At 42.8% G+C, this 25183-nt stretch overlaps 1 protein-coding gene across 1 annotated transcript in view; it reads left to right on the forward strand.

Moving 5' to 3' along the window:
- Positions 1-25183, forward strand: part of LOC145398628 (2-oxoadipate dehydrogenase complex component E1) — a 148455-nt gene that overhangs the window by 106855 nt on the left and 16417 nt on the right. The window contains exons 16-17 of the mRNA XM_080271438.1: positions 6907-7027; positions 8908-9093. Coding sequence (XP_080127564.1) covers positions 6907-7027; positions 8908-9093 — 307 coding nt within the window. The remainder of the gene's footprint in view (positions 1-6906; positions 7028-8907; positions 9094-25183) is intronic.

Consider the following 25183-nt stretch of genomic DNA (forward strand, 5'->3'; position numbering starts at 1 on the left):
GTTATTTACATTTCTATTTTATTTACACTGTGTTATGCACTGTCACTTGAAGTAACTTATAAAACTATTTTCCATTGTTCACGTATATTTACATTCATTACTTTCACTTGCTGTTTACACATTATTTACACATTATTTACAATTCCACTTGCACTGTTTTGCTCAATAGAAAGATCGTAGTCACGCTTTTATCAATTGTCAGCCCTTTACCTCTTTCCACATGAGGTTTAGTAGGGGGTAAAGGTCACAGGGCCCTTTGCATGGGGGTGAAAAAGTCCTTGAAGTCAGCAAGAAGAAACATACGTACCCTCACTTCGGAAGATGAGAGCAAACTGATAACGGAGGGCCGGGGTAGAGGCCTACATAGGGGATATTCAGAGCTACCAATGTTAGCTCTTGAAACAGCTATGTCTAGCACTGAAATGATTGGCAGGAAATCTAGACAATACATTATAAATTAGGTAGTTCCAGGTGAATGTAAATATCACTTAGGCTTCTCCCTTCCCTCCTTACATGTATATTTATTACGAAAATAGATTATACGGCATATTTCAAAGGGAAAAAAACAGCAAAAATTAGCGAACGAGTGCACGTGAGGTGTTGTCAGGTGATAATTAGCCAATTCCAGGTGTATGGCACTCTCACTTACCTTATTTCTTTCTTGTATATATTATTTGGTATAAGAATAGGACATAGGGCTTATTTCAATGGATGAAATCAGTGAAAAATTCCAGGGAAGATTTACTTAGCGTAGCACAGCCGGGCAGGCGAGAGGATAGGGTAATGGAGGGGGGGTAGGGAGGGGAGTCAAGAACGGGGAGAAATGGCTAAATTGTCAACAATGGATGGGAGTATACAGTAGATGAGATTAGGAGTGCTGACTAGTGTTGGACATTGGCAGTACTGATAGATGATACAAGCCCCCACTTGGAAGCCCGGGTGAATTCAAAATAACACAGAATCACAAAAGCGACGCCCCGCGGTATGATCCCTTGCTCCCAAGCGTCACGAAAGTGACGCCCCGCGGTTAAGGGGTTAAATAACTCATTTCCACTGCTCTCACTCTTGACTTGTGTCCTTCCAACAACGTCCAAGCTTCACTTCCATACATTAGAGTTGGTATCACAATACTGTCATGTAGTAACTTTTTCACTTCCATGCTCACTTCCCTGTTTCTTATCACTGCTTTCAAAGAACCAGCAACCTTTCTTCCCTGCTGTACCCTTTCAAGCACTTCACCCTCCAAACCTCCATCCTTACTCATCACACTACCCACGTACTTAAACGTACTCACATTTTCCAATTCCTCATCATCCAACCTCGCTGTACATTAACTGACTTCACCTCTCTCAAAGACCATCACTTTACTCTTCCCTACATTCACCTTTAGATTCCGTTTCTTACACACTCTCCCACACTCATCCACCAAGCCTTGCAGCTCCCCTTCGTCTTCACTCAACAACACAGTATTATCTGCAAACAACAGTACAGGAGTTTCCAAACACTATCCTCTCTCACCAGGGCCACTCCAACATCCACTACCCTACCTTGTACCTCTTTTATTACCCCATCCATGTACAGATTGAACAACCATGGAGACATGACACATCCCTGTTTCAAACCAACTTTCAAAGAGAAAAATTCACTTTGTTCACCATCCACACGCACTGCAGCCTTCTCACCATCGTACATACTCTTCACAGCATTCAACAACTTCCCATCTACTCCATGTATTCTTAACACTTTCCACAATCCTTGTCTATCCACCCTGTCATATGCTTTCTCCAAATCCATGAAAGCCGCATACAACTTCTTTCCCTTCTCTAGAAACTTTTCCACTAAAGATCTAAGAATGAATATCTGATCTACAGAACCTCTTCCCTTCCTAAAGCCTCCCTGTTTTTCTCCAACTAATTTCTCTGTTCTTTCTCTAACTCTGTCAATAAGTATCCTACCATACATTTTTCCTATTATACTAAGAAGACAAATGCCACTATGATTGCCACACATTTTTTTTTTTTTTTTTTCCTTTGTACAAGGGAATAATTATACCTGACTTCCAATCCTCCGGGACTCTACCTTCCTCCCAGGCCAATCTACACATCTTCCACATCCATTCTACTACTATCTCTCCCCCATGCTTCAGCATTTCACCACACACTCCATCAATTCCTGGGGCTTTCCCCGATTTAACTTTCTTCATTGCTTCCACAACTTCTATCCTACTAATTTCTTCCTGTCTTCTCACCTCCCTCCTTCTCCCAGCCATTCCCCAGCCACTTATACTCGCATTACTTCCATCCTCTATGTTCAACAATTCCTTAAAGTGTTCTCTCCATCTGCTCACTTTTTCTCCCTTCTCCACTAGTAATCTACCATTTTTATCTTTCACTCCCCTGCTAACTTCACTTCCACCCTGTCTTACTCTTTTCACCTCTTTCCAGAACATTTTCTTACAGTCCCTCCACTTTACTCTCAAATTCCTTCCAAATTCCTCATCCACTCTCTTCTTACTCTCTCTTACTAATCTTTTCATCTCTCTCTTTCTTTCTGCATATAACTCTCTCTTCCGCCTCTCAACTTCTTCCACGCCCCTATTTCTCATCCATTCATTGTATGCTTTCTTCTTTTGTGTCACAGCCTGTCTCACCTCTTCAGTCCACCACGCTGTTCCTTGCACCCCTCTGTCTTCTCTTCCTTCCACACACCACATCACATGCTGCACATATTTCTTCTGTAAATATCCTACATACACCTTCCACGTCTCCCATCTGCTCCAATTCATATTTGCCCAATCATTCCTCCACTTCTCTCTTATACTCTGCCTTTTTCTCATCCTCTTGTAACCTTTCCACTCTCCTTGCAACTACTCCTTCCTCTCGTCTTTCCCTTCTTCTGTTCCTCCATCTTACTTGAATCCTAATTCTGGCCACCACCAAGTAGTGGTCAGAAAGTCCACTCCCCCAACCTCTATAAGCTCATGCATCCATTACAAATCTTCGCATCCTTTCATCCACACACACATAATCAATCATTGCCTTCCTTTCATTCAGTTCACCACCCGCCCTTCTCATCACTCGCCATGTATACATGTGGATCATTTTATGCCTGAAGAGGGTATTGGCTATCACCAACCCCTCCCAGCACAAATGTACTATTGTATAAATTTTAATGGTACCTGTAAAGCCATTTTCATGAAGTCTGTAAATGTATTGGAAACTTTAAAATAAATCACAGTGTTGACCAAGGCTCATTAACAAGGTTACATTACTCAAGTGATGTGTAATAGAACTTAGCTGATACTGAAGTGTAGTTGAACAAAGCAAAACACAGGTCAAGGAGGGCTCGGAAATTATTCGTTAGATTTTATTTTGTTTCCTTCCGACATGTTTGTATGCATTGGCTTTGGCCACCTAGTGGCAGGTTTCCATGCTGCTCGATCTCCGGCAGCCTCCTTATTCAGTCCTTTATCCCTGAGGTCACACTCTGACCTTGTCCTAGGTCCTTTTTTTGGTGTACCTCTTACAACCTTACCTCCATTGTGTTCACACTACTGTACTCACTTTCTGTACTCAGTTTTCATCCCCCATCCTCTCCACATGTCAAAATCATCTCTGTCTACCCCTCCTCATCACAGAACCAGTACTCTCCAGTCCCATCCATACTCACAGCTCATCCATTGTTAAGCTAACCTCCCCCCCCAGGCTCCACATTGAAGTATTATACTAACACTACATTATAGTATATTATGGTAGTATACCAACACTAGATGTAATTAGCAGTCATGTGGTGATCATTTCATGTTCCATTATTTTTATTTGGTAAGTCACAATGGATAGGTAAGCTGCCACAAAAACAGACCGTGAAAGAAGTTTCATTGGCTAATGCAGTTCAGAATGTAGCAAAGTCAGGCATGTTGTGTAGGGGTATTAGGCTGCAGTCAGATTTGGTCATTCTGTTTTTTCATCACAGTTGACAGGGTTTGTGATCAGATGTTCATCATAATCATCATCATCATCATCATCATCATCATCCAATCCTACGTTGCCATATGAGGAGTGTAGGAGCCTGGGGCTAGGCAAGTTGGCCCTGACATTTAAGATGACAATGACCAGCCTCACTCATCCCTGAGTGACATTACGTTAGCAATAAACCCCAACCATCCCTTGGATATAAACCTTCTCTGGTTCTAATTACCCACTAAACCACCAGGTGCTAAAATTTGGTTATATGGTTACCACCCAGTGAAGTAAATGGTTTCCTGGTGTACAGGAAACCATTTGGCCTGTCACTTAGTGTAGTCACCCACAGGCAGAAGGAAGAGGAAAGAATGAAGGAAAGACAGAAGAGGGAGTGTAAAGTCACCCTTAGGCAGAAGGATGAGGAAAGAATGAGGGAAAGAAAGACAGAAGAGGATGGAAGGAAAGAAGGATGGAGGAGAGGAAAGGGCAGACACCCGAGAGCAGCACTACATCGAGTGACTGGATGGTGAGTGCCCCCACCAACCACAATCAGATACAGTATACAACATATGGAAATAACTGAATTTGACATCCAGTGATATCCACCCCTAATATCCTTTGGGAAGTACAGCACAGCCTCAGTTTATAAATAGGATGGATTAAGAGTTTGGGAGGAATCTGAGTGTGAAATGGAGGGAGAGTAAGAAATTGTTTTGGAAGGAGGTAAAGAACGTAAGGCAGTGTGAAGGGGGAAATAATAGGGGAGTGAAAGATAGGAATAATAGATTGTTGGTGGAGAAGAGAGAGAAATTGAGGAGATGGAAGGAGCACTTTGAGGATTTTTTGAATGTAGAGAGTGAGAGCAGTGTGAGTATAAGTGGTTGGGGAATGGCTGGGAGAAGAAGAGATGAGAGGAGGGAGAGAGAGATCAGTAGGGCAGAAGTAGTGGAAGCGATGAAGAAGATTAAGCTGGGAAAGGCCTCAGGAATTGATAGAGTGTGTGGTGAAATGCTTAGGTATGGGGGTGAGATTGTTGTGGAGTGGATATGGAAGTTGTGTAGATTGGCTTGGGAAGAGGGAAGGGTTCCAGAGGACTGGAAATCAGGTATAATTGTTCTTCTTTACAAAGGAAAAGGGGAGAGAGAAGTATGTGGTAACCATAGGGGTATTTGCCTTCTTAGTGTGACTGGTAAAATATATGGTAGAATACTCATTGATAGGGTTAGGCATATGACAGAGGAGCTAGTTGGAGAAGAACAAGGGGGATTTAGGAAGGGAAAAGGGTGTGTAGATCAGATATTTGTTCTAAGATGTTTAGTGGAGAAGTATCTAGAGAAGGGAAGGAAAGTGTATGCTGCCTTCATGGACTTGGAGAAAGCTTATGACAGAATAGATGGCAAGGTATGTGGAAGGTATTAAGAATATATGGAGTGGAAGGGAAATTGTTGAGTGCTGTGAAGAGTATGTACAAGGGGGCTAGGGCTACGGTGCGAGTGGATGGTGAGCTGAGTGAGTTCTTTGATCTCAACGTGGGACTGAAACAGGGGTGTGTGATGTCTCCATGGCTGTTTAATATATATATGGATGGGGTTGTAAAGGAGGTGCAAGGTAGGGCAGTGGATGTGGGGTTGGCCCTAATGAATGAGGGTGAGATTTGGAAGCTTCCTGTGTTGCTGTTTGCTGATGATACAGTATTGTTGAGTGAAGATGAATGGGAGTTGCAAGGTTTGGTGAATGAATTTGGGACAGTGTGTAGGAGGAGGAAGCTGAAAGTTAATGTAAACAAAAGTAAAGTTATGGTGTTTGAGAGGAATGAAGTCACAGAGTGTGCAGTGAGGTTGGATGGTGAGGATATGGAGAATGTGAGTGCATTCAAGTACTTGGGCAGTGTGATGAGTAAGGATGGAACTTTGGGGGATGAAGTACGTGAAAGGGTACAGCAGGGAAGGAAGGTTGTTGGTACACTGAAAGCAGTGATGAGAAATAGGGAGGTGAGTATGGAAGTTAAGAAGTCACTGCATGATGGTATTGTGATCCCTACCCTGACGTATGGAAGCGAGGCGTGGACCTTGCAAGAGGGGAACAAGTCAAGAGTGAGAGCAGTGGAAATGAGTTACTTGAGAGGAGCATGTGGAGTGACGTGGAGGGACAGGTTGATGAATGAAGAAGTGAAGGAACGTTGTGGGGTAGATGTGGATGTGGTTGAGAAGATTAGGAGAAATACACTGAGGTGGTTTGGACATGTGGAGAGAATGGAGAATGAAAGACTGACTAAGAGGGTGTATGTAGGTGAGGTGGAGGGAGGGAGAGGGAGGGGTAGACCGAGGATGAGGTGGAGGGATTGAGTTGAGAGGTATATGAGGGAGGGGGGTGTGAGTTGGGGGGAGGGTAGTCAAATGGTGGGTGACAGAGTGACTTGGAGGCGTTTTGTCTACGGCCACCCTTTGCGGGATTAGGGCGTCGGGCTATAGATAGATAGATAGATAGATAGAATAAAGAAGATTAATGAAATTATCTTTCCCAACATTCACTGAATAATTAGTATGCTTGGTGACAGGAGCCAAAATAAAAGAGGGCATTGCAAGATAACTAAAAACTACATGAGGCAGAGATAGAACCACTCGCATTGGTGCTCAAACATCGACAGGAGTGACAACTGGGAGGTGCCTGTATGCTCCAGCTGATCAAAATCATGCCAATTTTAGTGTTTATTTTTTATTTTTTTATTATTATTTTTTTACGTTGCCACAACATGACTGGGCCTACTTATACAGTACACTACTGTATGTTGTTATTAACAATCCAGTGGTGAGGGTATATTGTACATGGGATTCTAATGCTCATACAGGTTATTGTCCAAAAGTTGGAAGAGAAGGGTTGGGGAAGGATGCCAGAAGCAGTAAATATTTCACGCTGCATCAGGTAAACATTTCTGTTTTAACAGGTTTTGAGGAATTATCGAAAGCCACTTATAATTGTTGGACCTAAGATTCTCCTTCGCCTGCCAGCTGCCACATCAGGTCTGGATGAGATGGGACCAGGAACACATTTCATTCCAGTTATTGGTAAGTGCAAATATGACTGTAAATTGTCTTACTTACATTTTGTGACAAGGAATAAAGAGTTGAGTGTTAGGGTAGTCATTGCATAGCATTACTGTGAAATCCACTCTAACATATGGAAGTGAACCTTGGATTTTGCAGGAAGAATACCAGTCAAGAGTGAGAGGAGTGGAAATGAGTTATGAGAGGAGCATTTGGAGTTGCATGGGAAGACAGATAGAAAAATAAGGAAATTCAGGGGTGTTGTGACATTGATGTGGATATCCTGAAAAGTGCTGGAGGGAGTGCTCTTCAGTGGTTTGGCTATGTTGAATGAATGGAGAGTGAGAGATTGACAAGGAGAATGTGAATGAGGTGGAGGGAGAGAAGGAAACAGAGAATGAAGGGAAGGGACATAGTGGAAAGCATGTGTGAATGAGAATGGCATGAGATAGAGGAAGGGCTACCTGGTGGTGGAGGACAGGTTAATATGAAGGCAATTTTATTTATGGTCATCCCTTTCCGGATTAAGGAGTCAGATTATAGGTAGATAGATATTTTTTTTCTCATTATTATTATTTTTATTTTTTTTACTAGTGATAAGAAACAGGGAAGTGAGCATGGATGTGAAAAAGTTACTACATGACAGTATTGTGATACCAACTCTAACGTACGGAAGTGAAGCTTGGACGTTGTTGGAAGGACACAAGTCAAGAGTGAGAGCAGTGGAAATGAGTTATTTAAGAGGAGCCTGTGGAGTCACATGGAGAGATAGGCTGACGAATGAGGTTATAAAGGAACGTTGTGGTGTTGATGTGGATGTGATAGGGAGCGTTATGAGGAACACACTGAGGTGGTTTGGCCATGTGGAGAGGATGGAGGGTGAAAGACTGACGAAGAGAGTGTATGTGAGTGAGGTGGAGGGGGGAAGAGGGAGGGGGAGGCCGAGGATGAGATGGAGGGATGGGGTGGAGAGGTATATGAGAGAGGGGGGTGTGAGTTGGGAGCAGGGCAGTGAAATGGCGGGGGACAGGGCGACTTGGAGGCGATTTGTTTGTGGCCACCCCAAACGGGATTGAGGCGTCTGGCAATAGATAGATAGATAGATAGACTCATTATTTTAATATAATCAGGAGAAATCTTGGATACAAAAAATGTTCAGAGCTGTCATGGTTCATATTTTGACTGAGAATAAGGAATCCGAGATTATATTCCAGGTTATGATGGACAGCGCAGTTTATCTTTTGAAAGCTCTTCCAATCAGAGTTAAGGCAGTTGTATCCTCCTCCCCCCTCCTTCTCCTTTGTACTGTATGTATCACTCAAGTCTGCCTCTGGCCTTTACAAATTAGCCTTCAGCTGATCATGTCCAGACGTGCGAGATCAGCCACAACTGACTCTTCTTCAAGTAGTAGGTCTTTGTCTTTGCTGTGCACACCTATTTTCAGTTTATTATTTTTTAAGTAATGTGTACTAGATATCTGTGTATTACTTTTTTGCAGTACTTTTATATATGTATGTAACAGCATTCTCCAAACCCTAAAAGCCATTTTTCATGTTCAGTAGGTCAGTTTTGGAGGTAGCCAAGGAAGTGGGATCTTTTCAGAAAGCTGATGAATCATTGACAAGCTTTGTACAGTATATCTTCATGCTTTGTTAGCCATTATGAAAGGAGGCAAGTAACATTGCACCCACTCTCAGCTCAGAGTAGTCTGGGGTGGTTCCTTCTGGTCATTACTTCTAATGTTTGCATGGTGTTGTAACTTGTAAGCGTCTTGAAAAAATTTTTGTATGATAAGGGCATGCTGTTGGTTTTGCAAAAGCCTTTTTTTAATACTGTTGTATTTGAAAGCTGAGTGTCATTAAATTGTTAACAAATTTTTTTTTATTATGCTCTTTTTCTAGGAGATAACATACCACCTGAGAAAGTGAAGAAGGTGATATTTGTGACTGGAAAGCATTATTACACATTAGTGAGTGAAAGGCAGTCACGAGGAATCACTGACACTGCCATCATCAGACTGGAGAGCCTCTGCCCTTTCCCCACCAGCCACATCAATGATGAAATTGCAAAATACAAAAAAGCAAAAGGTAAGATTTTTATTTGTTACAGTATACCCTACACTGGGGTACATTATAGTGAAGCTTTACATTATATATATGTATATATATATATATATATATATATATACAGTAATCACTCCAATATCCAACGTAATAGAGCCATTGGTAGGTCCCATAGCACTTATTTATACACCCAAATATATCAATAAGGCACATATATGACTGTAAATATATGCAAATATATATATATATGAGGGTTTATAAGTATATTCATATATTAATATATATTCTGGTACTTATGGAAGTATAGTATATAAAGTATATGAAACATTTAAGTATATATGGAAAAAAGTATAGTATATACATTCTATCTATCTTACAGCAAGTCCCTGGCCACCTCAATGAATAACCGCCTCCTCTCGGACTCTGCAGTAAGAACGATTTCCTGAAGCACTTGCAGTACACTCTTCCTGAAGTCTTGCACTGAACTTAGTCAATAACACACAGAAGTCCGTTCTCTTCACAGTGTTCACTTTAGTCCAAATAATGTTCCATTTAAATTTAGTGTTGCACATTTTTCACTGCACAACACTCAAAATTCCCGTGTGGTCTAGTGGAGAAACTGTCAATCGTTGACTGACGCGATGCGCTGCCTGAAAGCACGCACTTCCTCCACGAGTCCCAAGGGCCCCATCTCCCTGTCGCAGTCCGGGTGTTCCAGGTAGTCTCTGATACCCAGGATCGCCCTCGTCGTCGTCCAACCATTCACGAACATCGTCCACATCAACAACGTCGCCCACGTCCTTCCCTGTGCTCGTCCTCGTCCTCGAGAACAACCATCACCTCGTCCAGGAACTTCCCGCTTTGTTGCCACGATCACTCACATATATATATATATATATATATATATATATATATATATACATACAGGTAAACCCTCAATTCACGCGAGGGTTATGTTCCCAGACCCTTCGTGTATGTGGTAAATTCGCATATACGTTCTGCCCATGTGCGCACATAATTACGCATGTGTATTAACTGTATTACATCTGAATAATACTGTTTATGCACTACATACACCTACTAAACTAGCATAAAGTATGAAAAACAACAAAAATGTAAGAAGTTTACCACTGAAAGCTGACAAGCACAGGCGCAGGTGGAGAAACTCAGTCTGGTGCACTAGCTCTCACTGCCTCCCATATGCTACATTCTCTGCCTTCTTTATTGTACGAACAGTTGACTCATTCACTCCAAACATACGGTTCCAAGACAGTTCACAGGCATAGGTGGAGACACTTTAGCACAGTCTGATGCACTAGCTCTCACTGCCTCCCGTATGCTATGTTCTGCCTTCTTAATTGTACGAACAGTTGACTCATTCACCCCAAACATACGATTCCGAGACTTCACCGTCAAGTCGATTCATCGTTTAAACATGGACGATTTCCCATCAGGACAATTCGCACCCTGGACGATTCCCCGTCATTCTATAAACTTACTTATTATTAAATAATTAATACTTTAATAACTAATTTTCAGGGGGATTTTATAACTCATATAAGTAAAAAACCCCCGTCATTCTATAAACATACTTATTATTAAATAATTAATACTTTAATAACTAATTTTCAGAGGGATTTTATAACTCATATAAGTAAAAAACTAGTGTACTGTACTTGCTAAATCAACTGTTACGTAAATAAATAACGGGGAATCGTCCTGACGGCGAATTGTCACCGACATTCCTTCCCTAAGTTTGCCCAACAATTTAACTTTCTCTGTCATCAACATCACTTTACGAGTCCATTTTGGTGTGTTACCACATGCATCACTAGCACTATGCTTAGGCCCCATGTTGGGAAACAAGGCACGCAATCATTGGAAGACAGAAAAATAAGCAACAAATAACGACTCATGAGTCATGCATGGTTCGACTGTCGGATTCAAACTGACTGTGTGGTGCGTGGTAGACCGACCTTCCACACACACACACACACACACACACATATGTATGCACAAGGGCAGCTGTTAGGTATGTTTATATTTTATTTATTTGTCTCATGTATTAAAATTATTTATTTGAATACAGTAATCCCTCCAATATCCGACGTAATAGAGCCATAGGCAGGTCCGGATAGTGGTCCTGTCCGGATATTGGGCCCCAGCTTATGGACTTGTACTTATGGACCCTAACTCTGAAAAACACCTATACAACTCCCTCTGGACATGCATTGCACCTATTTAACCCCTACACCGCGGGCTTGTTTACCAATGACTTGCGTGTGCCGCGGGGTTATTTGGGCTCCGACAGACTCTCAAAAAATATTTGCCAAAAATCAGTTATTAGTCCTAGAATAATAAAATTACATATGCTTATGGCACATACCTTCAGCTTTCTCCTGGAATGATTGTTGAGCCTTCGTCAGTTACCGTAGGACTTGTGGAGACCTCTGAAGTAGGGTAACGAAGTCTCCACTTTACACTTCCCGACAACCCGTAATATGATTACCACAGCCAGATACAAACACTATAAACACTATTCTACAATTTTCAAGTAGTTTGGGATCCATACTAAAAAAAAAAAACACTGTGAAAGCAATGGAAATTACGAGCGCGTCTGATCGTCGCACTGGCACTAGTTCGCTCTTAGTAGTCTGTCATTTATTATTCATAAAACCCCTCACACTTTATATTTCTATTACTATATAACACTTATATATATCTACAGTCTTTATTCATAAGTTTCCTTCAGTAGTATTAGTTTATTGTCACTGTAGGGATTCAATTTCTTTCAGTAAAATACGTAGCATTCACTTTCTTGTCCTGTATACTGGCATTGAGAGTGAATGTCACTTTCATCTTCACTCTCATAACTCATAGCATTCAGACATGCTAGAGTGAAACTTTCACTTTCATTACTCCTAGGGTATATACTCGTATTCTTATAATACTACTCATTTACATTTCTATTTACGTTCTCTATTTTATATACATTATTTACATTTCTATTTTATTTACACTGTGTTGTGCACTGTCACTTGAAATAACTTATAAAACTATTTTCCATTGTTCACGTATATTTACATTCATTACTTTCACTTGCTGTTTACACATTATTTACACATTATTTACAATTCCACTTGCACTGTTTTACTCAATAGAAAGATCGTAGTCACTCTTTTATCAATTGTCAGCCCTTTACCTCTTTCCACACGAGGTTTAGTAGGGGGTAAAGGTCACAGGGCCATTTGCATGGGGGTGAAAAAAGGCCTTGAAGTCAGCAAGAAGAAACATACGTACTCTCGCTTCGGAAGTTGAGAGTAACCTGATAACGGAGGGCCAGCTGGAGGCCTGCTAAGGGTTATTCAGAGTTACCAATATTACTTCTTGAAACAGCTAAAGTCTAGCACTGATATGATTGGCAGGAAATCTAGACAATACATTATAAATTTGGTAGTTCCAGGTGAATGTAAATATCACTTAGGCTTCTCCCTTCCCTCCTTACATGTATATTTATTTCGAAAATAGATTAGAGGCCTACTTGGGAGATATATATTCAGAGCTACCAATGTTAGATCTTGAAACATCTTTGTTTAGCACTGATATGATTGGCAGGAAATCTAGACAATACATTATAAATTAGGTAGTTCCAGGTGAATGTAAATATCACTTAGGCTTCTCCCTTCCCTCCTTACATGTATATTTATTACGAAAATAGATTATAGGGCATATTTCAAGGGGAAAAAAACAGCGAAAATTAGTGAACGAGTGCACGTGAGGTGTTGTCAGGTGATAATTAGCCAATTCCAGGTGTTTGGCACTCTCACTTACCTTATTTCTTTCTTGTATATATTATTTGGTATAAGAATAGGACATAGGGCTTATTTCAATGGATGAAATCAGTGAAAAATTCCAGGGAAGATTTACTTAGCGTAGCACGGCCGGGCAGGCGAGAGGATAGGGTAATGGAGGGGGGGTAGGGAGGGGAGTCAAGAATGGGGAGAAATGGCTAAATTGTCAACAATGGATGGGAGTACAGATGAGATTAGGAGTGCTGACTAGTGTTGGACATTGGCAGTACTGATAGATGATACAAGCCCCCACTTGGAAGCCCGGGTGAATTCAAAATAACATAGAATCACAAAAGCGACGCCCCGCGGTATGATCCCTTGCTCCCAAGTGTCACGAAAGTGACGCCCTGCGGTTAAGGGGTTAAGACCCAAATCACACCAATAAGGGACATAAAAGACTGAAATAAATATAAAAGAAACATAAAATGAGGGTTTAGAGGTGAGTTTATACAATATTAAACATTCTGGGTACTTACAAGTCCCTTGCTCCTGGACTGGTTTGAACCGCCAGTTTGCAGTCCACAGTTAATCCTCTGCACTCTAAATTCTAATTTCTTAACACTGCACAACACTGTAAATTCCTGTGTGTTCTAGTGGCAAGGTATTGCAGTTTATTCACTGTTTATTCACAAAAAACAAGCACCTGTGGCTTGCACTGTTATGAGTATCTGCTCTCCATCGGAGTTAAGCTGTGACTGTTGATGTTGGTGGGGTAACAGAGTTGCCAGATCGTAACAGCCACATTACCAATCTCCTCAACTTTCATTGTCAAATATAACTTTTCATTACCAAATTCGTAAAGCTAGCATAATTCTTCACTAATTATATATACAAGTGGAAATACATGTAATCACTCTCCTTATAACTAACACCATGTTGATTATTTTCACACTATGTAGGGTAGCAGATTAATCAGAAAGAGCAAACAATCCACCATCTCCATCCTGTGTATCCTCATACATGTGAAAAATCCATTTGGTAATGCATTATTCTAATTCATTACCAAAACGCAATTTTATTACCAAATTGGCCCACACTTGGTAATGAAAAATACCAAATGGCAACCTGACAGGGGAGGGGGGAGGGGGAGGAAGGAAGGGGTGAAGGGACCATGGTGTAACAGCTGTTCGGCGCCAGGCGGGAATTTCAAATTATGGAAGGGAAAAAAGTCAGATTTTTTTCGAATTTTTTGCGGTTTTTGGCCCATTTTGGGAATATTGGATCCCAGGAGGATTATGTCCGGTTAGTGGGGATGTTCGGATATTGGGCATATGGATATTAGAGGGATTACTTACTATAATTTAATTATTGTACGAAAAATTCATGGATAACTGATATCGCATGATAAAAGTTCGCGTGAATTAAGGGATTATCTGTATACATACTGTATATATATATATATATATATATATATATATATATATATATATATAGAAGGAGGCCGTAGCACGTTCCGAACAGGGTAGTACTCCTGAGGGGAATGCCCAATTTCCGGACATCCCCAATAACCGGACATTTTCGTCCCGGGATCCAACATTCCCAAAATGGGTCAGAAACCGCAAAAAATTTGAAAAAAAAAATCCGACTTTTTCCTGCCCGTTATTTGAAGTTGGCGCACGTGGCGTGGGCCAGCTGTGTTTTGGTGCCTTGTTCCGCCGACGTCCGCTAGAGCACCCCTGCGTCCTCCCCACTTACCACCCGTCTCTCGTTGTGTGTGCACGCTCGTCGTCATGGCCGCCCACGTGCTCGCTTTTGTGGTAGTGCCTTACCTGCTGCAGGCTCTTCTGCTGCTCTCGTGCCTCTCCTTCGTGTGTGTGATGATGGCCTCACCACCTGGGAAGAGGAAGAGAGTGGTTCTGAGGCTGGAGAAGAAGATGGAGATATTGGACAAGGTGGATGCGGGATGGTCTTCCTCACGCATTCTTCGTGAATTCAACCTGGCCCGATCTACTTTGTTTGATATCAAGAGATCCCGCGACAAACTCATACAGTACACGGTTGACTTCTCGTCGAAAAACAAACGCAATGTGGAGAGGAAGGCAATGTATACTCCCAAGTATGCAGAAGTCAACCGCTTCACATTGATTTGGTATTGACAGCAATGTGCTGCTGGTGTGATGGTGCGTGGCACGGAGCTGAAGGCTGCTGCTGAGAAGTTTGCAAGGCTTCACGACGCCCTAGACTTCAAGGCATCCGAAGGTTGGCTCTTCGCGTTCAAGTTACGACATGGCCTTACCAACCGCAAGTCTCATGGCGAAGCTTTAGACACCAACGAGGATGGAATAGACGAGTTTCGGCACAAGGTGAAGGGCTTGATTGACAGGGAGGGCCTCACTCTCGGTCAAGTCTACAACGCTGACGAAACTGGCTTATTCTATCGCTCTTTGCCTACGAACACTCTAGCCGAGGAGATGGAGAAGCATGTACCTGGCCGCAAGCTCTGCAAGCAACGGACATCTGCTTTGTGTTGTGACAATGCTAACGGCATGCACCGGCTCAAGCCCGTTATTGTTGGCCGTGCAAAACAGCCTCGGTGTCTTCGTGGGGTGATGGATGTCCTTCCTGTCGTCTGGTACCATTCCTTGAAGGCATAGTTCACAGCCCAGATCTTGGAAGACTGGTTCCACCGCCATTTCGTCAAGGAGTTCATCCATTACCAGACTGAGAAACTGGGAATCCCACGTGACCAGGTAAAGGTCCTCCTTCTCCTTGACAATGCACCTGCCCACCCGTGCGACAAGGAGTTGGTGGCTGAGAATGGGCGCATTAGGTGCATGTTTCTGCCGCCTAATACTACTGCTCTCATCCGACCAATGGACCAAGGAGTGATCGTGGCGACGAAGAGGCTGTACCGACGGAAGTTCCTGGACGAGGTGATGGTTGTTCTCGAGGACGAGGATGAGCGCAGGGGGGGATGGGACACGCGAGACCAGTGGACTTTGGAAAACCTTCACCGCTACAACATCAAGTCTGCCATCTACAACTGGGCCAGTGCATGGAAGGAAATCCCTGTGACGACTAGAAAATGGTTGGTCTCATCTGCTTCTTGGAACGGATGTGGAGCACGATTTCCTAGGTTTTGACGTGGATGACTTCCATGCACGTCTATGTGCGCATTGGGACGATGTTGATGTGGACGAAGTGCGTGAGTGGTTGGATGATGACGAGGGCGATCCTGGGTATCAGACATTGTCTGATATCGAGATCGCATCTTCATTTGCAGGTGTCAGTACGCAGCTTGAAGATTCCAACGAGGACGGCGACGATGATGCGGACTCCTCTCAACGGGACACTACTTCAGCCATCCCCAAGCTGAGTGCACTCCGGAACACCTAGAGTTCGTTCTGGACTACCTGGAGCACCCGGACTGCGACAGGGAGATAGGGCCCATGGGACTTGTGGAGAAAGTGCGCGCTTTCAGGCAGCGCATCATTAATCGTCAAAATCGTCGTTCCTTGCATCAATCAACCATTGACAGCTTTTTCAGGCCCGTGACCCCTGCTGTGCCCAGCCCTGGCTCCACTCCATTGCCTCCTCAAGACAGGCCCTCATGCTCCAAGCCACAGCCCAGCACATCAGGCACTGTGGAATCACCACTCGACGTGAGTTTGCGCCTCTCTTCAGAGTCGTCTGCAGTGGGTACGCCATCACCACAACCCAGCGATGCACCCCTAGGTCACCTGCATGAGCTACTCTCAGACTCTGACAGTGATTAGATGCCTAGAACTTCTCCACTAGATCACATGGGAATTTACAGTGTTGTGCAGTGAAAAAAACAGTGCATAGTGTTAAGGACTTTGAGTTCTGAGTGAAAAGACAAAGATTTAATTGACTTTCAATGTAACGTAAATTAACTAGAGTGTGTTATGTTTAGAAAATGGTTTTATGAGTGGAAAGACTTTAAGTACAGAGTGGAACACTTATTTCATTAAGGTACAATGGAGTGCAAGTAAGACCAGAGTACGCAGTGTTAAGAGAATGGAATTCTGAGTCCAAATTACTAAGTTCAGTGCAAGACATCATGAACAGTGTACTGCAAGTGCTTCAGGAACTCCTTCTTACTGTCAGAGTCTGAGAGGAGGCAGGTTATTCATCGAGATGGCCAGGAACTTGCTGTAAATACCCAGAATGTCTCATATTGTACTGTATTTTCCATACTTACCTCTAACACCTCATTTCACTCTTTTATGTCCCTTATTGGTGTGAATAGTGTCTTAGGTGCTATGCATGTGCAGTAGGGAGGTGTTTTTCTGAGTTAGGCTAGGTTAGGGTCCATAACTACCAGTCCAGGAGCCAGGGACTTGTTGTAAGTACCCAGAATGTTTAATATTGTATAAACTCACCTCTAAAACCTCATTTTATGGTTCTTTTGGATTTATTTCAGTCTTTTATGTCCCTTATTGGTGTGATTTGGGTCTTAAATAGGTGCAATGCATGTCCAGAGGGAGTTGTATAGATGTTTTTCTGAGTTAAGGTCCATAAGTACAAGTCTAGGAGGCTGGGGCCCAATATCCGGACAGGACCACTATCCGGACATGCCTTTGGCTCTATTACATCGGATATTGGAGGGATTACTATATTTGTGGTAGGTGGGGGCGCTCACCATCCACTCACTCGATGTAGTGCTGCTGTCGGGTGTCTGCCCTTTCCTCTCCTCCATCCTTCTTTCCTTCCATCCTCTTCTGTCTTTCTTTTCTTCATTCTTTCCTTGTCCTTCTGCCTACAGGTGACTTTATACTCCCTCTTCAGTCTTTCTTTCCTTCATTCTTTCCTCTTTCTTCTGTTTGTGGGTGACTCTACACTGAGTGACAAGCCAAATGGTTTCCTGTACACCAGGAAACCATTTACTACCCTGGGTGGTAACCATATAACCAAATATTGGCGCCTCGTGGTTTAATGGGTAATTATTGCACTCCAATCAGATTGAGCCGTTGAAAGTTTATATCCAAGGGGTGGTTGGGGTTTTTTGCTCATGTAATGCCACTCAGGGGTGAGTGAGGTTGGTCACTCTCATCTTAAATGTCAGGACCAACTGCCTAGCCCCAGGCTCCTACACTCCTCATGGGGCAATGTAGGATTGGATGATGGATGGATATATATATATATATATATATATATATGTATGTATATATATAGGAGTGTAGGAGCCCAGGGCTAGGGAAGTTGGTCCTGACATTTAAGATGAGAGTGACCAGCCTCACACGGTGCCATCCTGCTCTGGCACCTTGTGATTTTTGGCTATTCCTTACGTTGTCTGGAAAACTTGCTGGGATCCATTTTCGAAGGGAACAGGACCTTGCCAGGAGGATAAATTCAAAACTGAAGAGTATACCTGTTTCTGAGTACTTGGAGTGCTTTGTTAAGTGGATGACATGGCTCCAGAAGTGTGTAAACCTTAGAGAAGAGAATGTTGATGGAGTATCTCTATTAATCTGAGTGTGAAATGGAGGGAGAGGAAGAAATTGTTTTGGAAGGAGGTAAAGAAAGTAAGACAGTGTGAAAGGGGATATAGTAGGGGAGTGATATATGGGAATAATAGATTTTTGGTGGAGAAGAGAGAGAAATTCAGGAGATGCAAGGAGCACTTTGAGGATTTGTTGAATGTAGAGAGTGAGAGCAATGTGAGTATAAGTGTTTGGGGAATGGCTGGGAGAAGAAGAGATGAGAGGAGGGAGGAAGAGATCAATAGGGCGGAAGTAGTGGAAGCAATGAAGAAGATCTATCTATCTATCTATCTATAGCCCGATGCCCTAATCCCGCACAGGGTGGACGCAGACAAAACACCTCCAAGTCGCTCTGTCACCCACCATTTGACTACCCTCCCCCCAAAATCAAGTTGGGAAAGGCCCCAGGAATTGATAGAGTGTGTGGTGAAATGCTGAGGTATGGGGGTGAGATTGTTGTGGAGTGGATATGGAAGTTGTGTAGATTGGCTTGGGAAGAGGGAAGGGTTCCAGAGGACTGGAAATCAGGTATAATTGTTCCTTTACAAAGGAAAAGGGGAGAGAGAAGTATGTGGTAACCATAGGGGTATTTGCCGTCTTAGTGTGACTGGTAAAATATATGGTAGATTACTCATTAATAGGGTTAGGCATATGACGGAGGAGCTAGTTGGAGAAGAACAAGGGGGATTTAGGAAGGGAAAAGGGTGTGTAGATCAGATATTTGTTCTAAGATGTTTAGTGGAGAAGTATCTAGAGAAGGGAAAGAAAGTGTATGCTGCCTTCATGGACTTGGAGAAAACTTATGACAGACTAGATGGGCAAGGTATGTGGAAGGTATTAAGAATATATGGAGTGGAGGGGAAATTGTTGAGTGCTGTGAAGAGTATGTACGTAGGAGCTAGGGCTACGGTGACAGTGGATGGTGAGCTGAGTGAGTTCTTTGATCTCAATGTGGGACTGAAACAGGGTTGTGTGATGTCTCCATGGCTGTTTAATATATACATGGATGGGGTTGTAAAGGAGGTGCAAAGTAGGGCAGTGGATGTAGGGGTGGCTCTAATGAATGAGGGTGAGATTTGGAAGATTCCAGTGTTGCTGTTTGCTAATGGTACAGTATTGTTGAGTGACGATGAATGGGAGTTGCAAGGTTTGGTGAATGAATTTGGGACAGTGTGTAGGAGGAGGAAGCTGAAAGTTAATGTAAACAAGAGTAAAGTTATGGTGTTTGAGAGGAATGAAGTCACAGAATGTACAGTGAGGTTGGATGGTGAGGATATGGAGAATGTGAGTGCATTCAAGTACTTGGGCAGTGTGATGAGTAAGGATGGAACTTTGGGGGATGAAGTGCGTGAAAGGGTACAGCAGGGAAGGAAGGTTGTTGGTTCACTGAAAGCAGTGATGAGAAATAGGGAGGTAAGTATGGAAGTTAAGAAGTCACTGTATGATAGTACTGTATTGTGATCCCTACCCTGATGTATGGAAGCGAGGCGTGGACCTTGCAAGAGGGGAACAAATCAAGAGTGAGAGCAGTGGAAATGAGTTACTTGAGAGGAGCATGTGGAGTGACATGGAGGGACAGGTTGACGAATGAAGAAGTGAAGGAACGTTGTGGGGTGGATGTGGATGTGGTTGAGAAGATTAGGAGAAATACACTGAGGTGGTTTGGACATGTGGAGAGAATGGAGAATGAAAGACTGACTAAGAGGGTGTATGTAGGTGAGATGGAGGGAGGGAGAGGGAGGGGTAGACCGAGGATGAGGTGGAGGGATGGAGTTGAGAGGAGTATGAGGGAGGGGTGTGTGTGTTGGGGGGAGAGTAGTCAAATGGTGGGTGACAGAGCGACTTGGAGGTGTTTTGTCTGTGGCCACCCTTTGCGGGATTAGGGCGTCGGGCTATAGACAGATAGATAGATAGATATATATATATATATATATATATATATATATATATATATATATATGTGTGTGTGTGTGTGTGTGTTATTATATATATATATATATATTTCTCTATCTCTATCTATCTATCTATCTATCTGTCTATCTATCTATCTATCTATCTATATATATATATATATATCTATATATATATATATATATATATATATATCTATCTATCTATATATATATTTATATCATCTTAAATGTTGGGACCAACTGCTTAGCCCCGGGCTCCTACGCTTCTCAGAGGGCAATGTAGGATTGGATGATGGATGGATGGATGGGTATATATACTGTATATATATAAGAATTATCATGGCATAGCTTTATTGAGTGTGATAGGGAAGGTATATGGAAGAAATATTATAGAGGAAGTAAGAGAGATATCAGAAGTCCTAGTGAGTGATGAACTGGGTGGCTTTAGGAGTGGCAGAGGATGTGTGGATCAGATATATGCAGTGAGACAGATATCAGAGAAGGCTTGTGAGAAGAACCCTAAGGTGTTTATGGCATTCATGGATCTGGAAAAAGCATATGACAAAGTGGACAGAGTAGGATTGTGGAAAGTTTTGCACGTGCATGTTGTAGAGGGTAAGCTGCTAGGTGCCGTCAAGATTTTTTATGATGGTAGTGAAGCATGTGTAAGGGTAAATGGGCATCTAAGTGAATGGTTCACGATCGTTGTAGGAGTGCGATAAGGTTGTGTGATGTCCTCATGTTCAGTATATTTATATGGATGGGGTGATGAGAGAAATAAAAACATGAGTAATGGAGAGGGGGATGACGTTGATAATGAATGGTGATGGATGGAACATCTCAAATTTGTTGTATGCTGATGATGTGGTACTACTTACAAATACTGGACAAGAACTTGGTAGGCGAGTGCAGAGTTTTGCTCATGTCTGTGAGTGTTGTGCCATGCGAGTAAATGTAGAAATGAGTAAATTGATGGTTATTGAGAGAGAAAGTGACTTCCAGTGCAATGTTACAGTGAATGGAGAGAGACTGGAATTGGTGAGAGAGCTCAGATACCTGGGTACAGTGACAAGAAAAGAGAGGAAAATGTGCAAAAGAAGTGGGAAGTAGAGTGACACAAGGAAGAAAAGTAGCTGGTGCAATGAAGGCCCTGATGAAAAACAGAGGCTTGAGTGTTGTAGCTGCATGAGGCTTACATGAAGGAGTGTTAGTGCCAACTTTAACATAAAGATATGAGACCGTGATGTGGCAGATGAAAAGTCATGAGTAAGAGCAGTGGAGATCAGACTGCCGAGGAATGTATGTGGAGTACAGAGCGTGAATAGGATACGAAATAGTGTGATTCATGAAAGATGTGGAGCGAGGAATTCTGTGGACACCAGAATTGCAGAGAGTGTACTGAGATGGTATGGTCATGTTGAGAGATTGGATTACAATAGAGTGGTGAAAAAGGTATACCAAAGCGAATTTGAAGGAGGGAGGAGGCGAGGTAGGCCAAGGAGAAGGTGGAGAGAGATATGGTGGATGAGTGTGTAAAGATGAGAGGTTTGGAAGTCGGTGAGGCTAGGGGACTGACAAGAGATCGAGCTGGCTGGATGAGTGTTGTGAGGAGAAGTGCATGATCAGGGATTTGGCACCCCATTTTAACGTGGCCATGTCCGGATTGACTCTATCGGATACATTTATGTGAAGCTACAGAACGTGGTGAATGTTTTTGACGTATCCGATAGAGCCAGAATTCCGGAGGCTTGAGAGATGAGTGAATGGAAGCGTGGCTCATTGGACTGGGCAAATTTGGGCTGTCTGGACATTGCTACTCCTCATCCTGCCTTTGGGTGGGAAAGGAGGTCTGGATGTTGATGATGCTGATGATTATGATGATATATATATGTATACAGTATATACTGATTTTATATATATATATATATATATATATATACCGGTATTTATATATACAGTAATCACTCCAATATCCGACGTAATAGAGCCATAGGCAGGTCCGGATAGTGGTCCTGTCCGGATATTGGGCCCCAGCTTATGGACTTGTACTTATGGACCCTAACTCAGAGAAACACCTATACAACTCCCTCTGGACATGCATAGCACCTATTTAAGACCCAAATCACACCAAAAAGGCACATAAATGACTGAAATAAATGCAAAAGAAACATAAAATGAGGGTTTAGAAGTAGGTTCATACAATAATAAACATTCTGGTGACTGGCTCCTGGACTGGTACTTATGGACCCTAACCTAGCCTAACTCAGAAAAACACCTTCCTACTGCACATGCATAGCTCCTAACACCCTATTCACATCAATAAAGGACATTAAAGAGTGAAATGAGGTAAGTATAATATGGAAAAAAGTACAGTATGAAACATTCTGCCTACTTACAGCAAGTCCATGGCCACCTCGATGAATAACCACCTCCTCTCAGACTCTGACAGTAAGAAGGATTTCCTGAAGCACTTGCAGTACACCGTTCCTGAAGTCTTGCACTGAACTTAGTCAGTCGCACACACAAGTCCGTTCTCTTCACAGTGCGCACTCTTGTCTAACTAATGCTCCATTGTAACTTACTAAGTGTTACACTTTAACTTTTCCCATTCTTCTAATAATTTTCCAAAGCCAAAACAAACAAGTTTATTTACGTTAAATTTTGTTTCAATTGAGTCTTTTCTCTCACAACTGTAAATCCTTAACACAACACACTGTTTTTATCACTGCACAACACTCTAATTTCCCGTGTGGTCTAGTGGAGAAGTTCTTGCTGTTTATTCACTGTCAGAGTCCGAGAGTATCACTGGCAGGTGACCTAGGGGTGCATCGCTGGGTCGGTGATGGCGTACCCACTGCAGACGACTCTGAAGACAGCAGCAAACTCACGTCGAGTGGTGACTCCACTGTGGCTGATGTGCTGGGCTGTGGCTCGGAGCATGAGGGCCTGTCTTGGGCAGCAGCCTTCAGCTCCATTCCACGTGCCATCACACCAGCAGCACGTTGTTGTCGATACCAATTCAACGTGGATCGGTCGATTTCTGCAAACTTGGGGGTAAACATCACCTTCCTCTCCACGTTGCGTTTGCTTCTCGACGAGAAGTCAGCCTTGTACTGGATGAGTTTGTCTCGGGATCTCTTAATATCGAACAAAGTAGACCGGGCCAGGTTAAACTCACGGAGAATGCGGGAAGAAGACCACCCCGCATCTACTTTCTCCAATATCTCCCGTTTCTTCTCCAGAGTCAGTACCACTCTCTTCCTTTTCTCAGGTGGTGTGGCCATCATCACACACACTAAGAGGAGGCCCGAGAGCAGCAGGAGTGCCTGCAGCAGGTAAGGCACCACCACAAAAGCGATCACGTGGGCAGCCATAACGACGAGCGTGCACTCGTGGCGAGAGACAGGCGGAAAGTGGGGAGGATGCAGCTGCGCTGTATCGGACGTCGGAGGAATGACACGCCACAACAATGCTCTCCCGCGCCGCGCTCGGCAAGTTCAAATTACGGGCGGGGAAATTTTTTTTTTTTTTTTTTTTTTTTTTTTTTTTTTTTTTTTTTTTTTGGGAATATTGGATCCCGGGACGATTATGTCCGGTTAGTGGGGACGTTTGGATATTGGGCGTCTGGATATTAGGGTGATAACTGTATACAGTAATTAGAGTGATAACTGTATACTTTCTTCAAAAGCAAGCATCAAAACTACTTAACCCTTTAAGTCCGGGTCGGGTCTTAAGACGGGTTCTCTTGATGGATTCCGGGTCGGGACTTTTGAGTAAAAGAGCCTCAGGCAACGGGTGGCATCGTTTGATACCCCCAACCTTCCACGTTGCACTCAGAGGGGTCTGGGCTCTGACGTCATATGTAAACAAACCTGCTGGTACAAATGTACCGGGTTTTAGGGTGGATTTTTTTTTTATTTTCGCATTTTATGCTCAAATAATTACCTAAAAATGACTCATAAACCATAAGATAATTTTCTACAAACAAATATATGCCTAAAATCCTTCAAAAATATGCTGTAATAACAGTACATGTGACCGATTTTTTTTTCACGTCTGCAACGCGCGGAGGTTAGGCAGCGCGATTGTGTGTATCATGGAGTTAGAGGGAAGTCTTCACTTTTCGCCCTCAGCACAGTATTCAGATGAGATGGCAGAACCGGACAGCAATTTGCAGAACTCTGAAGTGACTAGTAGACTTGATGAAGAGAGGGAAGTGCATGACATCACCGATTTTGAAGGATTTTCCGACAGTGATACACAAACTCCCTCAACCTCAGGGGTATCAGTGAGTAGTGCTGGCGTGAAACGTAAGTTATCGCCAGGTTTGGAGTACGATAGTGATGACCAGGAGAGTGGTAGTGACAGTGAGGGGATGGCACAGGAGAGTGGTAGTGACAGTGAGGGGATGGCAGACAGTGACAGTGATGGATTTATTCCCGTGAGTGACGAGAGTGATGATGATTCAGACCTAAGTGATGATGATGATGATCCCAGGGTGTGTGACCCTCCCCGTAGGCCTGGTGGTATTGGTAGTGCTGGTGGATCTGGGTTTATCTGGGCAAATGGTGATAGATTCATACCAAATTGCTATAGATTTGATGCAACTCACAGTGGAGTGACAAGGGCTGCTGGAGTAGACAAAAACAGTTCTGAAATGGAGTATTTTCTCCTGTTTTTTGATGGTGAAATTCTTGATTATTTGGTACAAGAAATAAGTTTTTCTAATAAGAAAAGAATGTTCTGTTCAAACTATAAGAAGAAGAAAAGTTTTGTTGAATGAGAGGAAATAAGTTCTGTTCTAATTACTGGTAGCATTAGTAAAGTTCAGAAGTTGAAATTACAATTTTTTGAATATGGAAACAAGTTCTGTTTTGAAAATAATTGTACACAGAAGCAAGAAATA

This window comes from Coenobita brevimanus, chromosome 46, assembly GCF_032717465.1.
Source record: "Coenobita brevimanus isolate Jiangsu-jjx chromosome 46, ASM3271746v2, whole genome shotgun sequence".
Taxonomy (NCBI): domain Eukaryota; kingdom Metazoa; phylum Arthropoda; class Malacostraca; order Decapoda; family Coenobitidae; genus Coenobita; species Coenobita brevimanus.